At 35.9% G+C, this 25042-nt stretch overlaps 2 protein-coding genes across 3 annotated transcripts in view; one reads left to right on the forward strand and one right to left on the reverse strand.

Moving 5' to 3' along the window:
- The window catches only part of rbks (ribokinase), a 30635-nt gene extending 20501 nt beyond the window's left edge, over positions 1-10134 (forward strand). For both annotated transcript variants that reach the window (XM_051869329.1, XM_051869330.1), the window contains exon 9: positions 9381-10134. In XM_051869329.1, coding sequence (XP_051725289.1) covers positions 9381-9554 — 174 coding nt within the window. In that variant the 3' untranslated portion in view covers positions 9555-10134. The remainder of the gene's footprint in view (positions 1-9380) is intronic.
- Positions 9728-15113, reverse strand: mrpl33 (mitochondrial ribosomal protein L33). Its single transcript, XM_051869342.1, has 4 exons — positions 14958-15113; positions 14628-14646; positions 14116-14222; positions 9728-10533 (listed from the first exon to the last, which is right to left on the reverse strand). Exons 1-4 carry the CDS (start codon positions 14977-14979, stop codon positions 10484-10486), a joined length of 198 nt encoding a protein of 65 aa, XP_051725302.1. The 5' UTR covers positions 14980-15113; the 3' UTR covers positions 9728-10483.
- Positions 15114-25042: the final 9929 nt, after the last annotated feature.

The raw sequence follows: 25042 nt of genomic DNA on the forward strand, positions 1-25042 counted from the left end.
TAACATATGATCCACAAGCATGATTCATAGTTGAAGTAGTATGTTTTGAATGGGTTGTAAACAATTTTTTCAGCTAGTGTGATTCTACTGTGGGCTTTAATGTTGACATGAGAAGAGAAAAAAAGTGAGATCAGAGTTATGAGAAGGCATTTCTTGATGTTTCGCGTCATTTCTTACTAAAACAGATTGTTTGTTTTGCTGATTGTTGTCATGAGTTCAGTCTGGCGTTCTACGTATATGTTAATTGAATATGGCTACTTATTTGCCTCACATTTTCACAAGTCTGACATCAACCTCATGTTAATTGTGGATGTGGTTCTTCTGGTTTCTCTACTGATTGTAATCTCTAAAGAGGCTTACTCATTTCACTCTTGGATTCAGTAGTTCTGGCGTCATAACTCATATTTCCTGTTTATTTTTTTTAAACAGCAATAGTGAGTCTTGTAAAGAACAACAAGATCAATTATTAGTCACATATTAGAATGCGTCAAGCCAGAAAGAAAAGTGGATGCATCATAGTGTGATGCAATAAATATGTCCCGTCAGTGGACAGAAATGCCCCCCAAAAAAGGTTGCACTGCTTCTCTGTTTATTTTTATTATTCTTTGGATTAGAAAATGTCTTGCATTTCAGTTCTCCTTTTTTTAAACCACATCTTACTTGGTTAACATGCAAATTCAGAACTTCATCCCACACCTACTTGTTAGCATGATGTGCAGACCACCATTACTCTACATACAGTAACTGAAGTTCTAAGAAAAAACAATTTACTTGGAGAAGTTCTGAGAAATAATTTTTTTTTTTTTTTTTTTCCCCCCACAATAATCCTTTTAGTTTCCAGCAGAATGAGCTCTGGATTCTTAATAGACCATGTCCATTTTTCTTATTTTTAGTCATTGTTATCTCTTTTAGTCAAGGATTCTTCTGAAAATCACTTCACTGTCATATGTAAAGATGACTTCCGTGAAAAACATCAGACTTGTCTCTGGTGATGTATGCCGGCTTCTTCAATCATTTAGTCTGCTTAAACCCCTCAATCGGCTACAATCTTGCATTCATGTTTGAGTGCAATGCACACATCTCCAGAATACAATTAACAACTGATGGATAGAATTAAGTCTCTGCCCTACATTTTTTTTGTTTTTCTTGGATATACATCATAGAACTGTTGCTACTTCCATTTTATTGCGTCTTTAATTACATTTGAACGTGTGTGCCTGATCTTTGGCAAGTGTAGTACCAAAAGCATCAGACACTTGTTTGTCTAGATTATATACATACATAGATTTTGTGAGTGCAAGCGTTGCCTCAACAATACTAAGATGTTGTAGGTAGTTGCTTACGGGCCTGAGTCAAAAAAACATTTTCTTTAGATATTTTTGTTCCTACAGTAGGTGTTGGGAGATGACGTAGCATGTTGTCCTCTTTATTAATTTATTAAAAAATATATTAAAAAATGCAGTTTATACATACAATGAATTGAATACATCTCTTCTATAATGCCCATGTTTTCATTTCAAGGCCTTATTAAAAGATTAAAAGCCTTGAAAATAAGTTGTCTAAGTAGTTTGGCAAAATCTTATTATTAGCACTTAGACAAAATTATTTTTTTTTTTAATCTATATAAATCTATCTATACAATTCTATATTTTTTTTTAAAAAAAATGTTGCAACCAACCAACATGCAAAAAACAAAAATGGAAATAATATCAAAGAGAGGACACTCATGAATATGTGTCATTAAAATATCAGATAATTTGACTAAGAAAGGTTAAGTTCAGGTCATAATATGTCATTCACTATGCTATGACTCCACAAAAAAAAAAAAAAAAAATGCTTAAAGTCACCATGAAATCTTTTTTTTTTTTTTTTACAGAATGTTGCAGTGCTTGTTAAAAATGGTTTATCCATTCACATAATTTTTTTTAAATTCATATGCCCTGTAATCTTTAATCAAAAAGGTTAACCTTTGATCTGTTCTCTTCATGAAATGTGTCTCGGCGGAGGGTGGGACTATATCCTCCACAACTGACTGCAAACTGGCATTCAGATCTGCCTCCATTAAATTAGCCATGCTCAACTTCCAACGATCCAATCAATTCCTGAAGGACAAAATCAAATCCCGCCACACATTTTTCTCATTCCAGAAGCCGTATCACTTGGATATACTTCAAAATATGGAAGAAAAGACTATCGCAACTTCCGTTTCATACCAACTTTAAGATGTATACACTTGTGTATTCAAGTGGTAAGGAATAGGTTAACGTTTCTTTAATCAAAAACATTAACCTTTGATCTGTTCTCTTCATGAAATATGTCTTGGCGGAGGGTGGGACTATATCCTCCACGACTGACTGCAAACTGGCATTCAGATCTGCCTCCATTTAATTAGCCATGCCCAACTTCCTACGATCCAATCAATTCCTGAAGGACGAAATCAAATCCCGCCACACATTTTTCTCATTCCAGAAGCCGTATCACATGGATATACTTCACAATATGGAAGAAAAGACTATCGCAACTTCCGTTTCATACCAACTTCAAGATGTATACACTTGTGTATTCAAGTGGTAAGGAAAATGTATGGTAACACTTTAGATTAGGGAACACATATTCACTATTAAGTAGCTGCTTTTTAGCATGCGTATTACTAGCATGTTGGCTGTTTATTAGTACTTATAAGCACTAACAGCCTGTCACTCACATGAGATCGACCTATAGCAAACCACAATGATCCAATCAATTCCCAATGGAAAAAAATCAAATCTCGCCCTACATTTTTTTCTTGTTTGAGAAGCCTTTTCATTTGAATATAGGTCACAATAGAGAAGGAAAGACCATCAAAACTTTCATTTCATGTTGACTTTAAATATGCCTTTTGTTTTGTTCACACTTATAATGCCTCTCATAAACTCACACACTCGGATATATAATGCACAGCATGTGACGTCCAGTCTCATCAGAGTAGGCTGCCCCTGGCTCCCTTGCTCTCTCTAGGTGACTCAGTGCTTAGCAGTGATCCACTCAGCGGGAGTCTGCCTGGCTGTGGTCTCCACGTGGCGGTTGGCCTGTTCCCGCGCACTTTGATGACCCATAAATCCTGAGTTGTTTAACTCTTTTGGATGCCCTGATCCCTCTTCCAGTAACTCTGTTTTTCCCCCACTTGTTAAAAACCAGGAGGAGGAGGGAATGGGGCCAAGTGCCAGATATTATCTCAATGGCTAGACAGAAGCAAGGCATGTTTCCATCAGCTTATTCTCAGAGTATGATGGCATATCACTTTTAAAAAAATGTGTTTTTTCCTGTTAAGACCAAAAAAAGAACTGTCATCATCTTTTAACAGTATGTGGCAACTATGTTTATTTGTGAGGGCTATCTTTAGTCATTAAAACACATTCAATAGGAAGTTAAAGTGTTTACCGGGCTTCTCTCTGAGCATAGCGGTGTGAGTCACGAAGCCCAGCGTTGATCTGTGCTCCTTGGATTGAATCCAGGGTTTTCTGCAGTGTCACCAAATCACAGTATTTCATACTAAACAACCCGTTATTCAGAGAACAGGCATGGATTGGTCTCAGCTCTGGTATTGCATGAATTAAATGAAGTCTTTTTGTTTATGTGGCTCAGTTTGCACTGCAGTTCATAAAGAACTACTTAACAACCATCGGTTATGGACAGAAATGAGAATATTTTAGTTTGATTCCAAGAATATAGTCTATTTGTAACATTTTAAGCCAGCTGCCCATGCAATGATAAACTTGGAAACACCTCAATAACAGAATGTCACATTTATCTGTTGCTGCTGAAATCACTCCTTACTGTTGGTTCTGTTACATTCACTTTGTAATTGTTTAAACATGTCTCACAGATTCTGTCACTTACTGCAGCGTCTCATCAGCCAATTGTCATTAAGTTCTCATAAATAAGAACAGAAGCACCATGTGGACGTGAATATCGTGAATATCGTGAATATCATGGACAACAATTGGTGTTGTTGCGATGTGCTCCTTTGCATTCGCAGAGGAAGAAGCGAATGCCACAAAAAGTTTTAACCAAACAGTTGTTGGATTACAGATAGTATGGCTTGTCAGTTCTTCAGCATGAAGTGGAGGTGGGGAGGAGTTACGCATTCACAACAGCTAGTGGATTGGTCATGCCAATGCCATAAAAGACCGCCCATCAACAGCAACTGAGAAATTCCCATCTTTATGTTGTTCTGAGTGGTTGCGAAGAGAGTTGGTAGGACTATTAACTCAGCTGTTGAGTTGGTGGGGCTGTTGGTTTTTTGAGCACTGAAAGAAAATCAGTGAGTGGGTCGCTAGCTACCTAGCATCCGTCACCCTTAAGGGGACATTACGCACATCTCAAATGGACCGTACCGTCGTGTACTCTTGATCAAGGAATCCTTTCTCTTGGACACTAAGCAGTCTCATGTTAAAAGGATCTTTTGGCAGTTTTACAGCTTCACATCACATCAAAAGCTGTGTGGTATGGCACTACATGAAAAGCACGGTTAAACACTACTGCAAATCTGGAAGGGCAAGTAAGCAGTTTCCCTCTGTGTGGCTACACACCAATTCTAAGATCATTCCCTTACTTCCATAAATCTTACAAAGGCCTTTATAAATCCAACACTGACCGACCCTTTCATGAGAAAGTGATCCTATCTGTAGCCTACGTGTGTGTTCACAGAGACCAAGTACCCATACCTACAGCACACTCAGTTCAGATGGACTGTGGGTGGCCGGTGCTCTTGCATTTAGATGTCAACCCAATTCCGGAACCTTGCCTTCAAGCCAGACAACACGGCTTGTAGTTGCTTCAGACAATCACAATCAGCCAAACTTCACCTCCATGAAAAGAGACATAGAAGACCCACCACAGGGATCTTTACAGTAGACGTGGTGAGTTTTTACCGGAAAGCACTGCATGCCTCCACCCGACATTGATGTCATCACTGTAAATGAAACCCACAAAGAGGAACCCACACTGAGCCACACTGGACAGCAGCCATTCTTTTGAGGGAAACCATCCCCTAGCAACATGTGCTTTGGTGACACAAGATGACCACTCGGACCCCCAAGTGTGTTTCTAAAAGATTAGAGATTTGACTATCAACAAATGCTAAACCTTGTACTGTACGTCTCTTGGAACATCAGTAGGAACTCTTAATGATACACCAACCTTTTGGAAATTCTGATGGTTTCTAAACAGCAACAGAATAACAATTTTTGTTAGGCTATCTTTATGTTGTGATTTTATGCAACCCACCCACTGGTCATTCACTTAGTAACCTCTTTGGCATTGGACGTTTGAATGTCATCTTGCTCACGTCACCCATGAGTCATCCTCTCCACACATTGCTTTTGTAGCCTTTTTTTAGTTAGTGGACTTGCAGATGTACATTGTTGTGATAAAATGTTGTTCCAACAGTGATGACCATCCAGTTTCCCCAAGCTTTTACTCCAATGTCCATAATCATGGACTAGCACCAAATTACTGTAGATATTAGTTTAATATCACATTGGCAGACTTCAAAATGAATCCTGTCCATTTCCTTAACACGTGTTCCTGGATTTGTCCATAATTCATCTGCACATTATTCCAAAGAAAAATTGTTTGTCTTCGTCTCTTCTTTTTCATACCCCTACCCTTTAACCACGTGATTTTATTCTGATAAGACCCTCATTTCATCATCTACTTAATTCCCAATGGATAAAATCAAGGCTACATTTTTTTCTACATTTCTTTTCACTTGGAAATACATCAGATTACCGAAGTAAAATTGGTTGTAAACACTATTTCAATAAACAATAAACTATTGTTTATTTTGTGACATGAATAACTTAAATCCTGAAGAAACTGTACTTTTTTTTGGAGAACACAACTTGTCCTGCATCTGTAAAGTTTGTAGAGCTATAATGTTAAACAAACTTTGGTCTTTGACTGACCACATATAATAGTTTTGTCATATGATTGACAGACAGCTCTATCTAACCTGTACCAGAATGTGTCTGAGACTGTTTGTAAGCCGCTGGAAAGCACAGCAGTTGTCACTACAGATACATCATGCTTCAGACAAATGCTGTCAGAAGTCATTCTTACTTTTGAAGGCTAACCATGCAGCCTGTAAAGACAAAAGCTGACTTTTTAAAAGTGATGGATGGTTGTTTTTAATGCAGAATTGGAAACTATAATGTTTTTGCCCAATTCAGCATGGTAAACACATGGTGTCGAAGCAGATAAAGTTTTTTGTTGTTTTTTGTCAAGAAACACCAAATTTTTTAACATATGGGGCATTCACACTGACTATGTTTTGTAGCGACTGGAGGTATTACACTTTCACTAGCAGTTGGTGATACAATGTGGCTGTTTCAAAGTAGAGAGAAAGTTAAAATATGCAGAATTCTTTGTCAATAAAATGGCTTCTTTTTTGGCAATGGAGCTGATTATCCATGATGATAATTTGTAGGCCAACCCAAGTAAAACCCAATTCGCAATGGGTTATAGGTTTTTAGAATGGCAGTCTGTGGTTAACATTAATTCAAGAATCTTTCACCTTTTATTCATTAACATTCATTTTATACTCATACCTCAAATGTGAATTTTGAAGCTGCCGGGGGTTTTTTATGGGTTTTTTTTTTTTTGTTTTTTTGTTTTTAATGTAAAATGCTACAAGGACTGTCAGAAATCTCGGAAGTTGAATGCACATGAATGCCACCAAAGTCGTAAATACGAGTGGGAAGCTCAGGATTTTCTTTAAGCCCCAACTTTACGGCATGTCAGTGAGAAACAGTCCGAATACCACAATACTTACAGGTATTTAGCAGTGACATTGTCAGGCTTAGAATATTATAATGTTATAATATAACAATGTTTTATATAACAATAAAGTTTACAGTGGCTTCAAAAAATTACTTAACACACCTGATGCACATTCTTCGTTCTTCATTTTCTAGAAGTAGAGTTCAAAAACCTTGCTTTATGTATTTACCTTTTATACTAGATGGGTACACCGCCATCTTGCTCTGACGAAAGTGACTTGAACGCTGTAAACACAACTTCCCAGGAGGACTTGAACGCACCGTATGACCAACAATACAGCCACTTAGTGAAATCCAGCAATAAAATCACAATTGTCTTTATTTCTGCTTGTCACATTCCTTATTAGAGCAATAGATGCAGATGGAAGGTTTAGCCTTTGACTGAACAAGGTGGAGACATTACGTAAATTTCAGGAGAATTTTTTGACCACACCATACTGTATGTCTAATTGCAAATGGTCTTCCATTTACCCAAACAGATGACAAGCATGACTAGTGCTTAACTGGGTAAAGGTGGACTGTGATCATTTTGTAATGGATTCCTGTCTTCATAGATCACTTAATTTAGTCATCAGTCAGTAGGGGAGTTTAGACAACTGTGGCCTTTGGCTTTGTGGCTATATGGAGGAGACCAAATGGACAGTCAGATGTGTGTAATAAAGATCGATGGTTAAGTGGCAGGCCATTGAGATGAGTAATCTGGTAGACTTGTGAGAACCAGTGACAGGTCGATCTGCGGTTAAATCTGAGCACATCATTGCATTCCTCTGTGCTTTCCCATCATAAATTCAACACCCACCTTTACCCCTCCCCCGTAGATCCCAGTCTACCCCCTGCAGGCATGGTGAAACATGCCAGTGTCCTTATCAATTTCATAGTGGAGATAAAAGTGGAGATGGAAAAGTGAGGCTTACTGTGTGTTGCCAATAACTCGGAAAAAGAATGATCCTTTAAAAATAAATAAAAATGTTTTCTTTGCACATTGTGTTTCCTATATATATATATATATATATATATATATTAATGCTTTTGAAAGAAGTCTCTTATGCTCACCAAAGCATATTAGCTTCAACATATAGTGATTTCTGAAGGATCATTTGACACTAAAGACTGGACTAATGCTTGCTGAAAATGAAGCCATCACATGTAAAATAACTCGATCATCAAACATTAAAGAGCATATAAATCAAAACATTACTGAATGAAATGTCAACCCAGGAAGAGGTACAGGACTGAAGCTTTGGGGGTGTTGATGGACTCGATCTACTCCATCTATGTTTTTGTCATCGTTCTGAATCCCATCTGGATGTAGTCTTTGACAAAAACATGATTTTCTCAGCTTTTTGTTTAGAATGTTGCTTTTTTTAATGAAATGTACCCACATTCAAGTGTTGATAAAAAAAGAATGCATGAAGCTAGAATAAAATGGTTTTGTTGTTGTTTAAAAGAAGATTCTCTATTCTTTATTTTGATATATTGTATGTTCAGATATTCATAAAAAAAAAGAAGATATTCTGTGGACCATGAAAATTTTGTGAAAATGATTGAAAATTCTGGCACTGAGAGGCAACATTTTAAAGAAAAAAGAAATGTTGGCAGAGAAAGAGTTAAAGTAGAAAACAGTTATTTTAAATTGTAATAATATTTCACAATATTACTATTTTTACTGTATTTTTGATCAGACAAATGCAAATTTGGTGAGCATAAGAGATTTCTTTCAACATTAAAATATCATTTATTCCAAACTTTTGACTGGTAGTGTAGCTCTTGAGTTTTCAGTTGTGTGGTATATATATATATATATATATATATATAATAAAATCTAAGAAACATATGACTAGTATGTATGAAATGGATGATACTGCTCATCCTTTTTGTTTTGTTACTTTTCGTTAGCGTTAATGCATTAAAATGTGGTGCTTTTGAGTTTGAGGTTAGGTATGACGTGGATATGTTGACAGGCTATAAAAGATTCACCCAAAAATAAATCCTGATTATAGTGAAATTACTAAGTGAGATAGAAAACAAAGTTGCAGAACTTCGCACACACAAAATGTCATACTGCATGTCTCAGCAAGTGCACAACTCAAAACAGAAGACCTTCACAAGACTTTGAGGCACGAGGCTAGACTACACCACTGACAGAGGGGTCAAGAAAAGCTTAAAGCATGCGTGTCGTTTCACGCTGACCCCTGTGACCTGTGCCCAAGTCAGCATCTACAGACTTACTCACCATGCCTTGGACAACGGCAAATACAAATGACTCACCAGAACTCAAATAGGGAATTAAAGTCATGTCATCATCATTAAATATTATCAGGATCAATTGAGGTTAATAATTATGTAGGATTTGCACATTGTGATGCCATTTGTTCCCCAGATTTCTTTTTTTGTGTAAAAAGTTACAACCTTTGGACTTACTAGAATTGAAAAGTATGATGGCACCCCCTGCTGTCATATTTGTTTTTCTAAGTGGTAATGTAAAAATTCAGTGTTCTTCTGTTCACCTGCATTATGAACTTTAATGGCACAAACTGAATTGAAAAAAATTCTTAACAGGGAGCAGGCGACAGCTTCATTGGTGCTCTGGCTTTCTACATGGGCCATTATCCCACAATGCCGCTGGAAGAGATGGCCAGGAGAGCCAACCTCGTCGCAGCAGTGTCTGTACAAACTGTCGGCACACAAACATCTTTTCCATTTCAGAAGGATCTGCCAACTGAACTATTCTGAAGGTGACGCCAAGGTTTCATCACCACCGTTAATCTGTGCACAGTGTCCACAGAATTATTGTTTGTATAATAAACAATACCAAGTACTGGAGAGTTCTTGATAATGTAATTTCCTAGCATTATTCATTTGTTAATGATTATATCATTATATGATATGTAACATGTTTAAATCTCTGAAAATTAAAGTCACATTTATTTGTAGAGCACTTTCCACAATTCACTGTTAAGAGATTTACATACTGGTCAGTTTTGTTCAAAGCAAGAGTAAGCAATTCTCAAAGGGCAGTAGTAAAAATACTCAGGCATATACTGGGAGAAAGTTAAGGAATTTAAATAATGTTGTATTTATGAGTAAATTCAGAATTACTATAATGTGATGGTGTTCCTTACTGTGGTTGAAAGTTTCATGATAAAGATTTTGGTTGAAAACGACAAACCATGTCAATATACATAAAGTACAAACAGCACAGCTGGTTTTTGTATATTTGAATTGCTGTTATTTTTGTGGTAACAATTATGTACACAGATCTCATTTTTTTCTACAAAATAAATTTTGCTGGCTAATTATCCCAACAAATCCACTTCAGCCTAAAGCAATCTGTCATTGAGTAGGTGGTTCATTGTTTGCAGTAGGTCAAAATTTTGCCTTGGTAGAAAAAAGGAACAAAGGAACTGAACAAATCCAACATAATACACTTATTGTAATGGTCTTAACAACACATTATCCTGACAGGATGTACAACTCCTTTCTGGTCTCATTACACCAGCTATCCAACGCTGCAGTGATGCCGGGTCTTTAATTTGATGTAAATCTTCCTCCATAGTTGTTTAGTGACACTTTCATATGTTGGATGTTGATCACCACACTGTGGCCAATCACACTTTAAAAGTCCTTTTACTCAGTGTCTGTATCAAACGTCTCTCCCATTTTTAAAGAGAGCGTATCTTCCTCTTCTCAAAGAACAGAACATGTTTGTTTACTGTGGAGAGCAATGAAGAGAAAAAAAAAACATTAACTGAAATATGTAACAAGCGCTGAAAATGGCAGAAACCATGCATTCACATTATGGGATCACAGTTATTCATTCTATAGATAGTCCTAGCATTAGCTAACATGAACTAACAATAAGCATCATACATATATATATATATATATATATATATATATATATATAGTGCTCAGCGTAAATGAGTACACCCCCTTTGAAAAGTAACATTTTAAACAATATCTCAATGAGCACAAAAACAATTTCCAAAATGTTGAGAAGACTAAGTTTTATATAACATCTGTTTAACTTGTAACATGAAAGTAAGGTTAATAATATAACTTAGAAAGCAAAATTTTCAGTTTTACTCAAATTAGGGTGATGCAAAAATGAGTACACCCCACTGAAAGTCTCTGGAGCAAAGCTAAATTTTAGACTATAAATGTCTAATTTAACAAGAATTCAACCACGGGTGAGTCTAATTATTCATGAGTGCTGCTGGTGTCAGGGAGCTGCATTTCACTGATGGCATCATGAATTCACAGATGTACTGCTCTATACTGAAAGAGAAGATGTCCCTTGGTCGTTGTGCACTTTTCCAACATGACAATGATCCTAAACACATTTCTGAAGAAGAACAGGGTGAAAGTGATTCAGTGGCCAAGTATGTCTCCTGATCTGAACCCAATCAATCACCTATGGGGAATTCTGAAGAGACAAGTTGAGCATCACTCTCCATCCAGCATCCAGTCTCTAAAAGAGGTAATTCTTGAAGAATAGAAAAAGATAGATGTTGCAAAATGTCGCCAACTTGTTCATTCCATGCCTAGAAGACTTGGTGCTGTCATTAAAAATCATGGAGGCCAGACAAAGTACTAGATGTAGTAGTTTTTGTTGTGGGGTGTACTCATTTTTGCATCACCCTAATTTGAGTAAAACTGAAAAATGTGTAATCTAACTTACTTTCATTTTGTAAGTTAAACAGATGTTAAATTAAACTTAGTCTTGTCAACATTTTGGAAATTGTTTTTTTGTTCAAATGTTACTTTTCAAAGGGGGTGTACTCATTTACGCTGAGCACTGTATGTGTGTGTGTGTGTATATATATATATATTATATAATAAAAATACAATTGTCCATTGTTCATTTTAGTTCACAGTGGAGAACTGTTAACAGATACAACTTTTGCTTTTAAAAATGTATTAGTACATGCTAAACTTATCAAAGTCACAATGAAATCAAGTTGACAATCCTTGTTTTTTATGTAATGCAGTATTATAAATATTTGTATGTGCCCTTGTAATCTTTAAAATAACTTCCCCTCTTGCAGTGACCTCTTCTCTGATGATGTGTTTACTGGCATGAGGGCGGGGCCAACCTGTCATTCACATTAGATCGACCAATAGCAAACCACAACCATCCAATCAATTCCCCATGGACAAAGTCAAGTCCCACCCTACGTTTGTTCTCGTTTGAGAAGTTGTCACTCAGATATACGTAAAATAGGAAGAAAAGACAATCACAACTTTTCACACAATCACAACTTTTCACACAACTGTTTCACACCGACTTTAAATAGAGATGCATCAGTCGACTGGCCATAAATGGGAACAGGACTTTTTTTGCTCCAAACACACGATCAGCAAACAACAGTGTTTTTATTTTTTTTGTTGTTGTTGTTTTTTTTTTGCCTGATTTCTGTTCCGGACCGCATTGCAATCATTTCCCAAAATGTAATTTGTGTGGAAATATTATGAAGTCTGCAAACAGGATGTTAACAAAGGCCGGAGATGGGACACGCTGAATACAGACACAAAGAGGAGAGGAGAGTACAGACGCACCAGCAGAGAAAACACTGTACCAGACACAGCAAGCTCACTGTTCGCAATGCTCAGGTACTTACGCAATTCAGTAGCCAGTGAGATTGCTTGCTCAATATTTAAATAGTCCGGTACAGTGTTTGATGTAGTCTAGTCCTGCAACGCGATATCAGAATTCCTCTGAAACCCTCCACCTCCCCCAGCTCCACCTGCCTAGATCTGCTACGGGATTTATGTATGTCTATTCATGCAGCAGCAGCATATCTTACATGTTCACAGCAGTGTGTCTGTATCTATTAGCAGTAGCAAGTCCATACTTGCTCAGCGTACGTAGCAGATCTAGTCCGCCAAGACCAAATACATTAACATTGTCATATTTATTAACATGCTAAAACTATTCCGAGAGTTTTTACTGAACTAAGATTAATAAATGCTGTAAACATATTGTTCAATTTAATTTAACTAATGTTGATGCCTAATGTTAACAACTAATGAAACCTTCATGTAAAGTGTTGGTCTCTCTTTTCTTGGGACATACATAGGAATAGTTTGCATATCTGTTGTATCTTTCATTAGTGAGTTTATCTTGTTCACTGGGGATTTAGGGCAATATCATCTGTAAAACGGCTGTGGAATGATATTTATTATATAAAAAAAGAGGTTTATAAATACATTTGAATTCAATAAAAAATAAAAATAAAAAATAAAAACTTTCTTATAGACCTTATGCACCAGAGAATATTGTGTTTGAACGTTTTTGCGGTAGCTCTGTATATTTCTATAGCAATGCTGTCGAAGAGTAATTAGCTGGTAAAGTTTTAGTTTATTGTAGAGTTAACAAAAGTTATCATAAGCTTTGTAATGTTTAAAGCGGATGTCATAACAAGTGTGAGTAGACCGGGAAGATTTCAAAATTTATAAATTCAAAAACATTTATAAATCTGCAGCGCTGAGAAAGGGTGGGGCTACATAAAGGTCTATATGTCTAACATCAATAGTGGGTAGAAAAAGTAAACTATCAAATTAATACAAACTGTGACAATATAAAATGACAATATAAAAGCCATTCATATAATCTTTTTTAATAAAATACATAAATATTTTTCTTACACAGTATAAATGAGTGTTTTTATATGAGTATGTGACCCTGGACCACAAAAAGTCGCACGGGTATCTTTGTAGCAATAGCCAACAATACATTGTATAGGTCAAAATTATTGATTTTTCTTTTATGCCAAAAATCATTAGGATATTAAGTAAAGATCATGTTCCATGAAGATATTTTGTTAACTTCCTACCATAAATATATAAAAAATTTATTTTTGTGAGTGGATATGCATTGCTAAGGACTTCATTTGCACAACTTTAAAGGCGATTTTCTCAATATTTAGATTTTTTTTGCACCCTCAGATTCCAGATATTCTAATAGTTGTATCTCGGCCAAATATTGTCTTATCTAACAAACCATACATCAATGGAAAGCTTATTTATTCAGCTTTCAGATGATGTATAAATCTCAATTTCAAAAAATTGACCCTTATGACTGGTTTTGTGGTCCAGGGTCACATATATAGAGCTGCCTTTATACTTTGCAACAGGGTCCTTTTCAAAACGATCATTTTTGGAGGTCCTTGAAAATCAAATCAGGTTCTACCAATATACTAATGATGACACAGTATTTCATTTTGAGCCACTTAGTTTGAGTTTCTCAAATGAAAACAGGATCTATGAAACAAAAATCGATTGGTCACCTCACCTATTGGGTCATGCTTTCGCAAAACCAACTTGTCCCTCAGTCGGCCCCTCTTTGTGTTAAAACAATAACCCGTGCCAGCCGCACTCACCATCTGAACCAGCAATGTCCTGAAAAAAGATTTAAGGCCACAGGTAGTACAAAGCACTGACTTCAATGTGTCATAAAACAACAAGACATTAAACCAAGCAACATCTCAGAACTCATTTTAAATCAAGCATTTCACCAGACTAAATTAAAGTTCACAACTGTATTTGTTAAATGTTCAAATATAGAACATATAGCAGTACTTGACAATGAAATGTATCATCCAGTATAACCTCCGTTTAAAAATAAGGTAAATATATGACACTTTTATTATCTAATATTTAAGAAGATAGGGGGATATTAAATAGATTTAATTTAGATTTCCACACATAGTATAGCATGGCAGCAGTGTATACTGCATAAGAGTAAAGCACAAAGTGCTCACACAGTTTGTAAACAGATTACAATGTAGATGAGGGAATACTCACTTAGATTTGCTCTTGGCAACTAGATTGAGAAAGAAACAAAAGAAACCAAAAATGATTAGCATTAGCATCTAACAGTATGCATCATATGAGGTGTGTATATGTTTGTTTATAAACATAAAATCGCCAAATAACATCCAAAAACAAATATTTATGGTATATATTTGAACTGTGACACATAAATGCGCATATTATACATTTATACATGAAACTACTGGCTAGAAACAGTATTAGCCGCTACTCAACGCATCTCTTCTGCAGTCTACAAGTCTTGACCACAATTATGCTGACAATGAGATCTTGCAGATATTACATGATTATAGATGTACTCACGGTTCACAGTAGTGAGAAACATTCTTATTCTTCTATAACAGTTAATAAATAACGGCTCCGAAATGTCACATTGAGCTCCTGTCACTTAAAGTTTCCGGCTAAATCTCCAGTGCTTCCGGTGTCATGTGCGATAGTACGTCATCGTCGGAATGGAACCACTGGAACCAAACCGATTTCACTTATGGGTTAGTTTATGGATGTGGATATGAAAAGCTTATGAAAAAAAATGTAATTGTTGTAACGTTCCGTGTTCTGAACCTTTCTAAATATTAAAATAAAATAAAATAAAATAAAGATTGCAAAAAAGCTAGTTGTAAAAACAACATTTCTTATTTTCATTTTGTTTAATTTGATGTAATAAATTAACTAAAACTATATAAAATTAATAAGACATTAAAAAACAATTAATAAATATGATAAAAATACACAACAAAACTACTAAAAAATGAAAATGAAAACGGAAAATACTAAATACAAAATTTAAAACCAATTAAAAAAAAAAAAATATATATATATATATATATTTAAACTAATGGTATCTCAATGATACTAAAATAACACGCAAATAAAATGCAAAGGTATGATCTTTAATTATCTCGATACAGGTAATACGGAGAAACATAGTTCATTTACATACTACTGACATTGTAACAATACAAAGATTAAAAACTGTTACCCTTTAAGTCTGCCAAATGACTTTTTTATCTGAAAATTTATATTTTGAACTCCTGTATTCTGTACTGAATTATTGCACTCATAAAAATTTAGTTGAAATTTTCTGTACACAATCAGAATGATAATTTGGGGGATTCAGTCTTGCATTTAAATGCGGTTGTCATTCCAACAACAACACAGTGTGTATGTGGTATTGACGGCGTGCTTGAATTGCTGACCAGCAGCACATATTCAAGACTGATCAATGTGGGTGCAGATTCTCTAGAAAAAGAGATGACTAGAAGAGGGGAAACGATACTGCCAAGAGGAAGACCGTCACAGGGTTCAGGAAATTAATTGTTGGATGGGCCACACTGCTTCCAGCTGGCAGGATGTGTGTGAAATTGCCTGCGTCACTACTTGATGGTTCAGTGGCGAGACCTGACAGAGGCAGAAGCAGCATTTCATTCAGGCTGCTAAATTAGCTCACATCTTCCCAGATTTTACCGACGGAACCACCCATGCTTACTGATACTGACACAAGAAGCATGTCATCACTACATGCTGCAATAGACACATGTGCAAGAGAGAAGGTGTCAAGTGTGATCTTCCTACAGATCGTTTTGAAATGACAAATATTCCACAATTACGAAACAGACAGAAAGACGTGTTTTCTAAACAGTTATCTCTTTTATGAACCTGTGAGTGTGAAGTTTCAAATTTAGTTTTACATAGTGATAATATTTTGTTTAATCCTGGAAAAGCTGTTGTACAGAATCTACATGACTTCTGTTGTTCAATTGACAGTTTTTATAACAAGTAAAAGGCATTTTAGTATATTTCTAAAGATGTGGTGCACCATAGGTGGAGCTTAGCCTTCCCCAGCTTAGCTTAGCAACGGACCTAAGACTAGCGTGGAATTTTGTTACTCAGACTGCTGCTTCTGATTGCTTTTAGAGGGAAGAGCTGCCCATAACTGCTGATCTAGGAACAGTTTTTTCCATAATAATAGCATATTGGCAAAACAGATTTGATGTTTTAACTCTTGAGGGCATCAAAGGTTTCTATTTACAACTTGTTTTGCAGTGTTGAGCAATGTAGCCAATCACAAACATATCTGTTGATTTCTTGAACGCAATGGCCAATCAAACGTGTTTAAGTTAGAATCCACTCACCGCTCAAAACGGCTGAGTTTTTGTCCAGTGCCGAGTACTGTACACTCGCAAATCCTCTCGTTATAAGTTAACTTACAACAAACAAAGTGTAGACATTATGTAGGCTAAATAAGAGATTCATTGCACCGTCAGCTTCACTGATTATAGCAGAACTTTGTGATGAATTGAGAGTGACAGCTTTTTAGAGATTATAAAGGAAGCACCCTTTGCTCGCTTTCTAGGCGATATATTATATTATAGATGTTACTGCATGAGTCTATATTATATATTATAAGCGATATATTATTATATTATTTAGAATTTGAATAAAACTTTTGTTTTGCTGCATTAAGTAAGGCAATGGTTATTTATTATTCAAATTGGCTGCCATGCCAAATCACGCATACAGTACCTATGTTTGCTTTTCTGTTCAAATAGGTTTGTGCAAGTAGCTGCTTTAATAACAAATAATTTATCAGAAACTTTTATGCTGGGATGTGTAGGTTGTTGCTAAGCAACATGTAACTTGAAACTGTTTCATGAGATTCTATTTATATGTGTTTTTAAGGAAGACACATCTAACCTTGCCCTGGAGTTGGTTCACCCTCTGCAATGTGGTGCACACGTCTTTTTGCTGTGAAATCTTTAATGTTTTTCATAAAGTAAACATAAGTGTCATGGTGCAAAAAGGAGAAGATCTTTTGCAGCAGGTGTAATGAATAAATACAATTCAAACAGGTAAATCAAAACAGCTTTGCTAAACAAAGGCAATAATCCACTGTGGAACATAGAGCAATATATACCAGAGCAAACAATCAACTAGGCCTGGGTGATATGGCAAAAAAAAAAAAAAAAATCTCAGTTTTTTCAGAATGATTGACTGATTCACGATTTCGATTTCGAATTTTTTTCTGTTTAACTACTCAACTTAAAAACTTAACTACAATATGATTTAAGTAACATTCTCTTTATTAACAATCTGGTTAAAAAAAAGTTCCATTCCAAGTGCAGCACACATGAAGTGATCAACATGGTGTAAATGTAAAACAATTTGTTAAATATCTTTCCAGAAATATACCTGAAATATACCTGAAATATGAAGGCAAATGTTGTACAAACTTATCTTAAACACATCCTATATACTCAGAAATAATATAAAATAAGAAAATGCTAAATATTTCTTAGCCAAAAGTAATAGCAATAAATAACACCAGTAATAGGCTATTATTAACAGCAAATGCTTTGTAAAAACAGAAAACAACAGCAGTTTTTAGCCTGTCACCATGATGCAAACATAAAATATAAAACAGCATTCTAAAACACGGCGGTCAAGTTAAAAAAAAAAAAGCTCAACTTGCGTTTAATATCTCTGCCTTTTTTCTCATTCCACTGCCTGCGTCTCATTTTTATAACGCAATAACGCATTACTGAACGAACAGCCGCTTAAGAATAGTGATGTGTTCTACGTTCATAGACCGTCACATGAGAGCGGTTAATCAGGCGCGCCGGCGCCATCATGAAGGATAATTTTCTTCTCCTAATACGGTTATCATTGCTGTATTGTCAACATGTCCAATTGTAACGCTTGCTAACATTTTTATTCAAAATCGTGATTTCTCGATTTAAAAAATAATAAAATCGAGGCAAAACATTAAATTCGAATTAATCGGAAAAATCGCACAGCCCTACGATCAACCAAACAAGACACAGGTGAAGAACATAATCAGTAACCATAGAAACAATGGCTGTGTCCGAAATCGCCCCCTATGCCCTCATTCAATATTCCCTACATTATCCACATCATTTTGACATTCTCTAAACATTCTCTCAATCATCATTATATTTCATTATATGTTTTGCCTCCCACATTTTATATTTGTTATATTGTTATTAAGATCTCATTGATTTACATTACAAGCTATCAGAATTTTATCTTAATTTTTGGCCATATAAATATCAGCAACTGACACTCAACGAAAAACACATGCAAACTTTTTGGGGGATATATTTTTAAAATATTATATATTATATATTTTTAAAATATTTTGTCTAAAGTTTCAATAAACTGAACCATATCAAAAAAAAAAAAAAAGATTTTTTTTTTTTTTCTGACTAAATAATAATAATAATAATTGGTCAAAGACTCTTGCAGACTGCAGGTGCTCAAACAGAGTACTCTCAAATCACATTCTGTCCCTGCTAGTTTGACTGAGTGGGCTGTGATGTCATACGGATGTGCATCAGGTTGCCATGGCAATGGCAATTCAGAGAACCAGATGATGTTGTACCCTCTCATTGAGTCTTCCATATGTAACAGGTTATTGAATTACAACAAAAGCATTTCAGGAAATCATTTTCAGAATACTACTGCAAAGAAAGAAAAGAAAAGAAAAGAAAAGAGTTTTTATAGCAGAAAGCACTGCCTTCAGCAGATTGGATAAGTACTGATAAGAAAATATTTTCCCAGGCTGCAGGTTAGAAAATAAACTGAAATTAGTTCTTAAGATCCTGGACAGATCTTGGCGACTAAGATTAATAATATTAAGTAACACTAAAATTTTACTCAATAAGAAATACCCACAGGATCTAACAAAATAAATGTTCTTCTTGTATTACTCATCTGCATCTTATGCACACAACTCTCACATTACAGTACCACTCACTAATGCATTAGTACAAGAGTGCCAAATGCCTCAATCGCAGTCTGTGTGGATTTAGTTCTCATCAATGGATGCCTCTCCCATCTGTCTTGCACTTTCGGAAGCCTCTCTCCTTTCCGTGACGCAAGTGAGAGTAGGAGTGGGCTGCCTCCTGTTCCCACTGAGGGGAGAGGAGGCTGCTGACATCTGCCATGAGGAGAAAGAGGAGGCAGAGAGAAAAGATGAATGAATGAAAGAAACAGGGAGGGCAAAACAAGATCAGTGCACTCATACACTCATTGCCGGAAACTTAAATTCTCCTGGAAAAGCTGCTTGGTGGAAAAACAGTTAATGCTGGTAATAAAGTGAACAACTCAAAATGAGTCACTTCAGATTCTAATCGCTGCCATATCCTTTATTCTTTTAAAAAAAAAATTGCTTATGGTAAACTCAGCTACATTATTGTCTATGTCTAAATGTATAAACTAAATGGTTAAAATATAACAAAATTGTCATCAGAAACAAAAATAGAACATTTTTAGAAAATAGAAACCATTTGCTAAATTCTGTTCTGAGGTCAAATTTGACACCTTCTGTCTCCACTCCATCCATCACCTAGCAACTGATACCAAGGTTACTCAGGAAGTAGCACCCCAAACACATCCGTGCCTTTATTAACCCAGACGTAGATTAGTCACTGGAACACTTCTGATTGTATTGCTTCCGCTCTCCATGTCTCGTAGGGTCTGACCTTGTGAAAGCATCACTTCCCACAGAGAAAGATTTGAAGGCATTTGAATCATTTACATGCAGTGCACTGAAGAGTTTAATAGTCTTCATTTCATTTCACACGTCATTAAGACTGATTGTACAAAACAACAGTTGGGTTCCAGGACCAGAAGTCAAAAACTCCATTCGTTTTCTCCATAGAGAAACTGATTTTTAACAATAACTTATAAACCTTTAAAGGCAGCCTTACTGTGATATACGAGGTTGTTAACCGATAGTATTTGCTTCTGTTGAAGCCATCAGCCTGTATTATTTCAACTTAGTTTTAAAATAATTATGTTTAACAGCGGAATTCGAGGTGAAAAACTACATTACCCATGATGCTATACAGAGAATTCAACCAATCAGACAGTCGACCTCCTGGAACTGAGTTTGAGACCACTGAAGCTAACAAAGGATATGCTCAAATTTTCTGTCCTCAGAGATAAATACAGAAGCGAGTTGCTGGGATGTTACTGCATGAGTCTAAGCCAATTATCATGATTATATAATGTCATGGATTGGAACAAACCACTAAATATTAAACACAGTCATGTAACTCATTCTGCAAGTTTGTGCTACAGACGTAAATGATACGTCAAATCATACATCATGTTGTCAAGTGCAGTGCTATTTTTGTCAAAGCGATCAGCTGGACAATAAAAAGAGCAGAAGTATCCAATTTACACTGAAGGAGTGACCCAACGCCCAGAATAGAGTGCTGCAGGGACATCGTGTTTTTTATAGGCCAACACATGGCGAATACCGAATTGATTCCTTTTTCGCGTTTACTTTCGCTTGAACGGACACATACACACAAAACTATGTCAAAATACCTGTCTCGGCACATATTCTCTCGGTTATGTCATTAGCGAACAGTTGAAAAAGAAACCGGATGTGTGTCAGTATATTCAGTCCGTGCGTGCATTCCGTCTTAAAGTGACAGCAGCCTAATATTCTTATTGTCTGTGTCATTAATGTTGCAAAAAAAAAAAAAAAAAAAACATCATTATCATCATCATCTACCATGTTTGAGAGAAAAGAAGCTAGTGAGGAGAGCAAAGTGTGAGTACCAAGCAACATCTCCAGGTGCTCCCTTGAGAACCAGACCAAAAAAGTTATGTGCGCCCCTGCCTATATGGCATGTGAGGATCATAGACGGTGAGGATGCTGCAGGTGGCGGATCATAGTCTTTTCTTACAGAAGCTGGAATAATGAAACTTATCATTTTGATGGTGGATTGTATGGTATGACAAATTAACGTTACAGTTTAGACTACAGAAATTGAAATCTACAGGTAACGGTAATGCACACTAAATACACATAGTTATGTAATGCTGATGTTGTTAACATTAACAATTTGAGACCAAAGTATAACAATAATAATAATTTGCACTGTTTGATGTGATATGAGCTAAGCGATCGTTAGATTTAATCACCATTGGTAGCACGATTTATTGTAATGATTTTTTCTCAGTTTGTCAGAACAAAATTGGCAGATTTTTTGCTTAATTGACATTTTCCGGTCATACTTCCAAGACTACAATCTGTGATTCCGAAGTACAGTATCCACACCGATGTAGTGACTGACAGCAAACATTAGATTCATCCGCGCTGAGGAGCCGTGCCGAGGCACAACCCACGTAAAGATGAGAATTCTGCAAATAACTGTAATTGCAGGTTTTAAACAGAGATGGCGACAAAGAGGCAAAACTTACAGACTGCAGCTTTAAAGAAAGTCATACAGAATCGGAACAACATGAGAGTAAATGATGACTGAATTTTATTCTGTCCATTCATTTTGTTGTCACAGTGATGAGCGCAGTCAAAACGCACTTTGTGAAGCTTTAAAACCTTTGTGAATAATTTGTTTGGAAACACTGATTCGGAGCGAGAATCAAACTGCCAATGTATGTTATTTTAGTAAACGAGGCTTCGTCATAACTTTCAAAATGTTTCACAATTTCAGTGGTTCAGGGGGCGATGATCTCTGTGAAACCACGAACCAGTGTCTATATGATTTTTACCTTATCTAGGATCAATTTGATCAATTTTAGACATTTAATGACACATTTGTATAATAAAAAGGAAGAGTTTTAGTTAATAGTCTCTGGTATGATTAACCAAGCTCTACATAAAACAAACAAAACAAGCCCTACAATTTAATAAAATAACACATATTATAAAGACACTTCATGTTTAATGGTATTAGATGTCTTTTTTATTGCATGTAATAGATTACACATTCAGTTGTTTTGTAAAAGGTGTTTTTATGAATGTTTGAGCTGAGTTTCCATTGCATTTACACCGTTCTGACCAGTGTATAGCGTTTCGTGTGCTTCAAAACTAAAGTAAATTATTTTGCAAAGCAATTGGTTCAGTTGATTCAAAGTTTCGAAAAGCTTCATTTCTACCATCTCTAGTCACGGTGTAGGCAAGGAAATAGGGGTAGAAGATCTAAATTGCAGCAGATTTACTTTATTTACAAAAACAAAAACGGCAATCCAGAAGGCACAAATCAACATAACAACTTAATTTATGCAAAGACAATACACGACAAAGGAAAAAACCGAAATGACGACTTAAAGTAGCTAAATGAAAAACCAAACAAGACACAGGTGACCATAATCAATTAAGCAAGGCGTAACCATAGAAACAAACTAAAAGAAACATAAGAGTCCAAAAACAGAACAGAACTGCTACATCTGTTCAGTTCAATTACATTTTTGTGTAAACTATTTCTTTAAGATTGTAAGCAACCACCCACAACACCCTTGCCATCTTTGCACAGGTAAGGAACACTTACTTTTCTTTTCTTTTTTTCCAAAATTTGTAAAAAAGTAGTTTACATTGCAAACTTAGAATTCATAGTAGAGCTTGCTTTGTAAGTAATCACCATACGGAGCAACAGATCTGTTGACACCACTAATCTACTAGATAAACAATCTATTTTTGACATTGGTTAAATAATACAGTGCAGTTAATAGATATGTAAACCTATTTTTGTCTCTGAGATCATTGGAACATGTTGAAATCCACAGTTTGGATCTGAATCATTTTAGCAGAAGGACAATTTAATGTCATATCTCCATTTTTCCAACAGTTTCCATTTTGCAAAACAGAACTCTATTTTGTGGTATGCACTTACACACCAACCTTGCACGTCATTTTTAACCACTAAAGCTGACATTGCTTCATTTTTTAACCTTCGAACAAGCAGATATGCTGATATGCACACCCACATGTCCCCCAAGAGGATATGGTCATTTCCTGTCACCAGCAATGTCATAACAAAATTGAACAAAAGTCATAGAACTATGTATATTACATCTGCATGTGCAAGTCATGATTTGTGCTATAAATATGAATGACATTTGACTTTGGTGTTAAAATGGAAAAAGTGACCTAATGTTTTGTTGTCTTTGCATCACATGCCATTAGATCAAATGTCAGTGTGTTCAAAGTTAGTGGCTCTTCATTAGATTTTTTTCACACATTATCATGGCCGATTACAGGCCTACAGTATCTTTTATAAAGTGACTCATCTCTGCGTAATATTCACACATTTGCTTGTGTTATTTTGAAAAGAAGCACAGATAGGTGCTATGAAGTTCTTGTTTGGTACAGATATGCTTCCTGTGTTCTCTAAACATCTCTCCAGGACCAGCATTCTTAGCCGTGGTAGTTTTATGTAACTCTGTCCTTTTTTAGAGTGCTTGGGGAAGAAAATAGCCATCTGGCATTCTAAAAGCGGACTCTTGGACGCACAGTGCCCACGCTTTCCGCCAGTGGGTCAGTGGGTGAGAGAGGGAGGGAGACCACAGGGGAGGAAGAGATGGGCTGAACTGGTCCAGAGAGCGGTGGGCGGTGTGGGCTGCGCGCACCTGGAAAGTCAGTGTCGTTCAGGACAAGTAGGCTGAGAGCGTTTGTGTACTGCAACAAGGGTGTGAAGGTCACAACGCTCCGCATGTCATCAGTTTGTTTTTAGTTCTGTTTGGCACAAAGGGAGCCTAAGAAACACACTGACGTGGATGCAACAGATTTGTTTGATGTTGTTGCCATTTATTGGGCATGATGACTAATGAGCAGGCTAAAAGTGAAATGTTCTCATCACATGTGAGATTTATTATTTTTCCTTAAATCACACAAATACAGTATATATGTGTGTACATTGTTAATTTGTGTTCATTCATAACTCATAAATTAACTGATGTACTTGAAATGTTAGTGATGTGTACACATTAACATTGACATACGTTTTTTATTTATTGTTAGTTCATGATACAAACCTAAAACATTAATTAACATTAACAAATATTTCTCCAGAGCTGCTTTATAACTGAACTGAACTCATTTCATAATTGACGAACTTTACACACTTCAGCAAAATAATGACACTTTTGTCTTTTTAGAGCTGCTTTTCAGCATTGAATTGAGTTTGCATATTTGATCATTACTTTCCGGTTAATCACTGTTTCAAAGCAGTTTCACAATCTGTATTGCATGAAGAGCTATACAAATAAAGGTAACTTGACTTAAACAAAGGTCATAATATACTTAACGTTATTCTTAAAGGGTTAGTTCACTCAAAAATGAAAATAATGTCATTAATTACTCACCCTCATGTCGTTCCACACCCGTAAGACCTTCATTCATCTTCGGAACACAAATTAAGATATTTTGATTAAATCCGATGGCTCAGTGAGGCCTGCATTCAAAGCAATGACATTTCCTCTCTCAAGATCCATAAAGGTACTAAAAACATTCACAAAGCTCCGAAGCAGTGTTTTGAAATCGGCCCATCACTATATTGTTGAAAAGTTGTTATTTTGTGCGCACAAAAATATTCTCGTCGCTTTATAATATTAAG

This window comes from Ctenopharyngodon idella, chromosome 17 (assembly GCF_019924925.1).
Source record: "Ctenopharyngodon idella isolate HZGC_01 chromosome 17, HZGC01, whole genome shotgun sequence".
Lineage (NCBI taxonomy): Eukaryota > Metazoa > Chordata > Actinopteri > Cypriniformes > Xenocyprididae > Ctenopharyngodon > Ctenopharyngodon idella.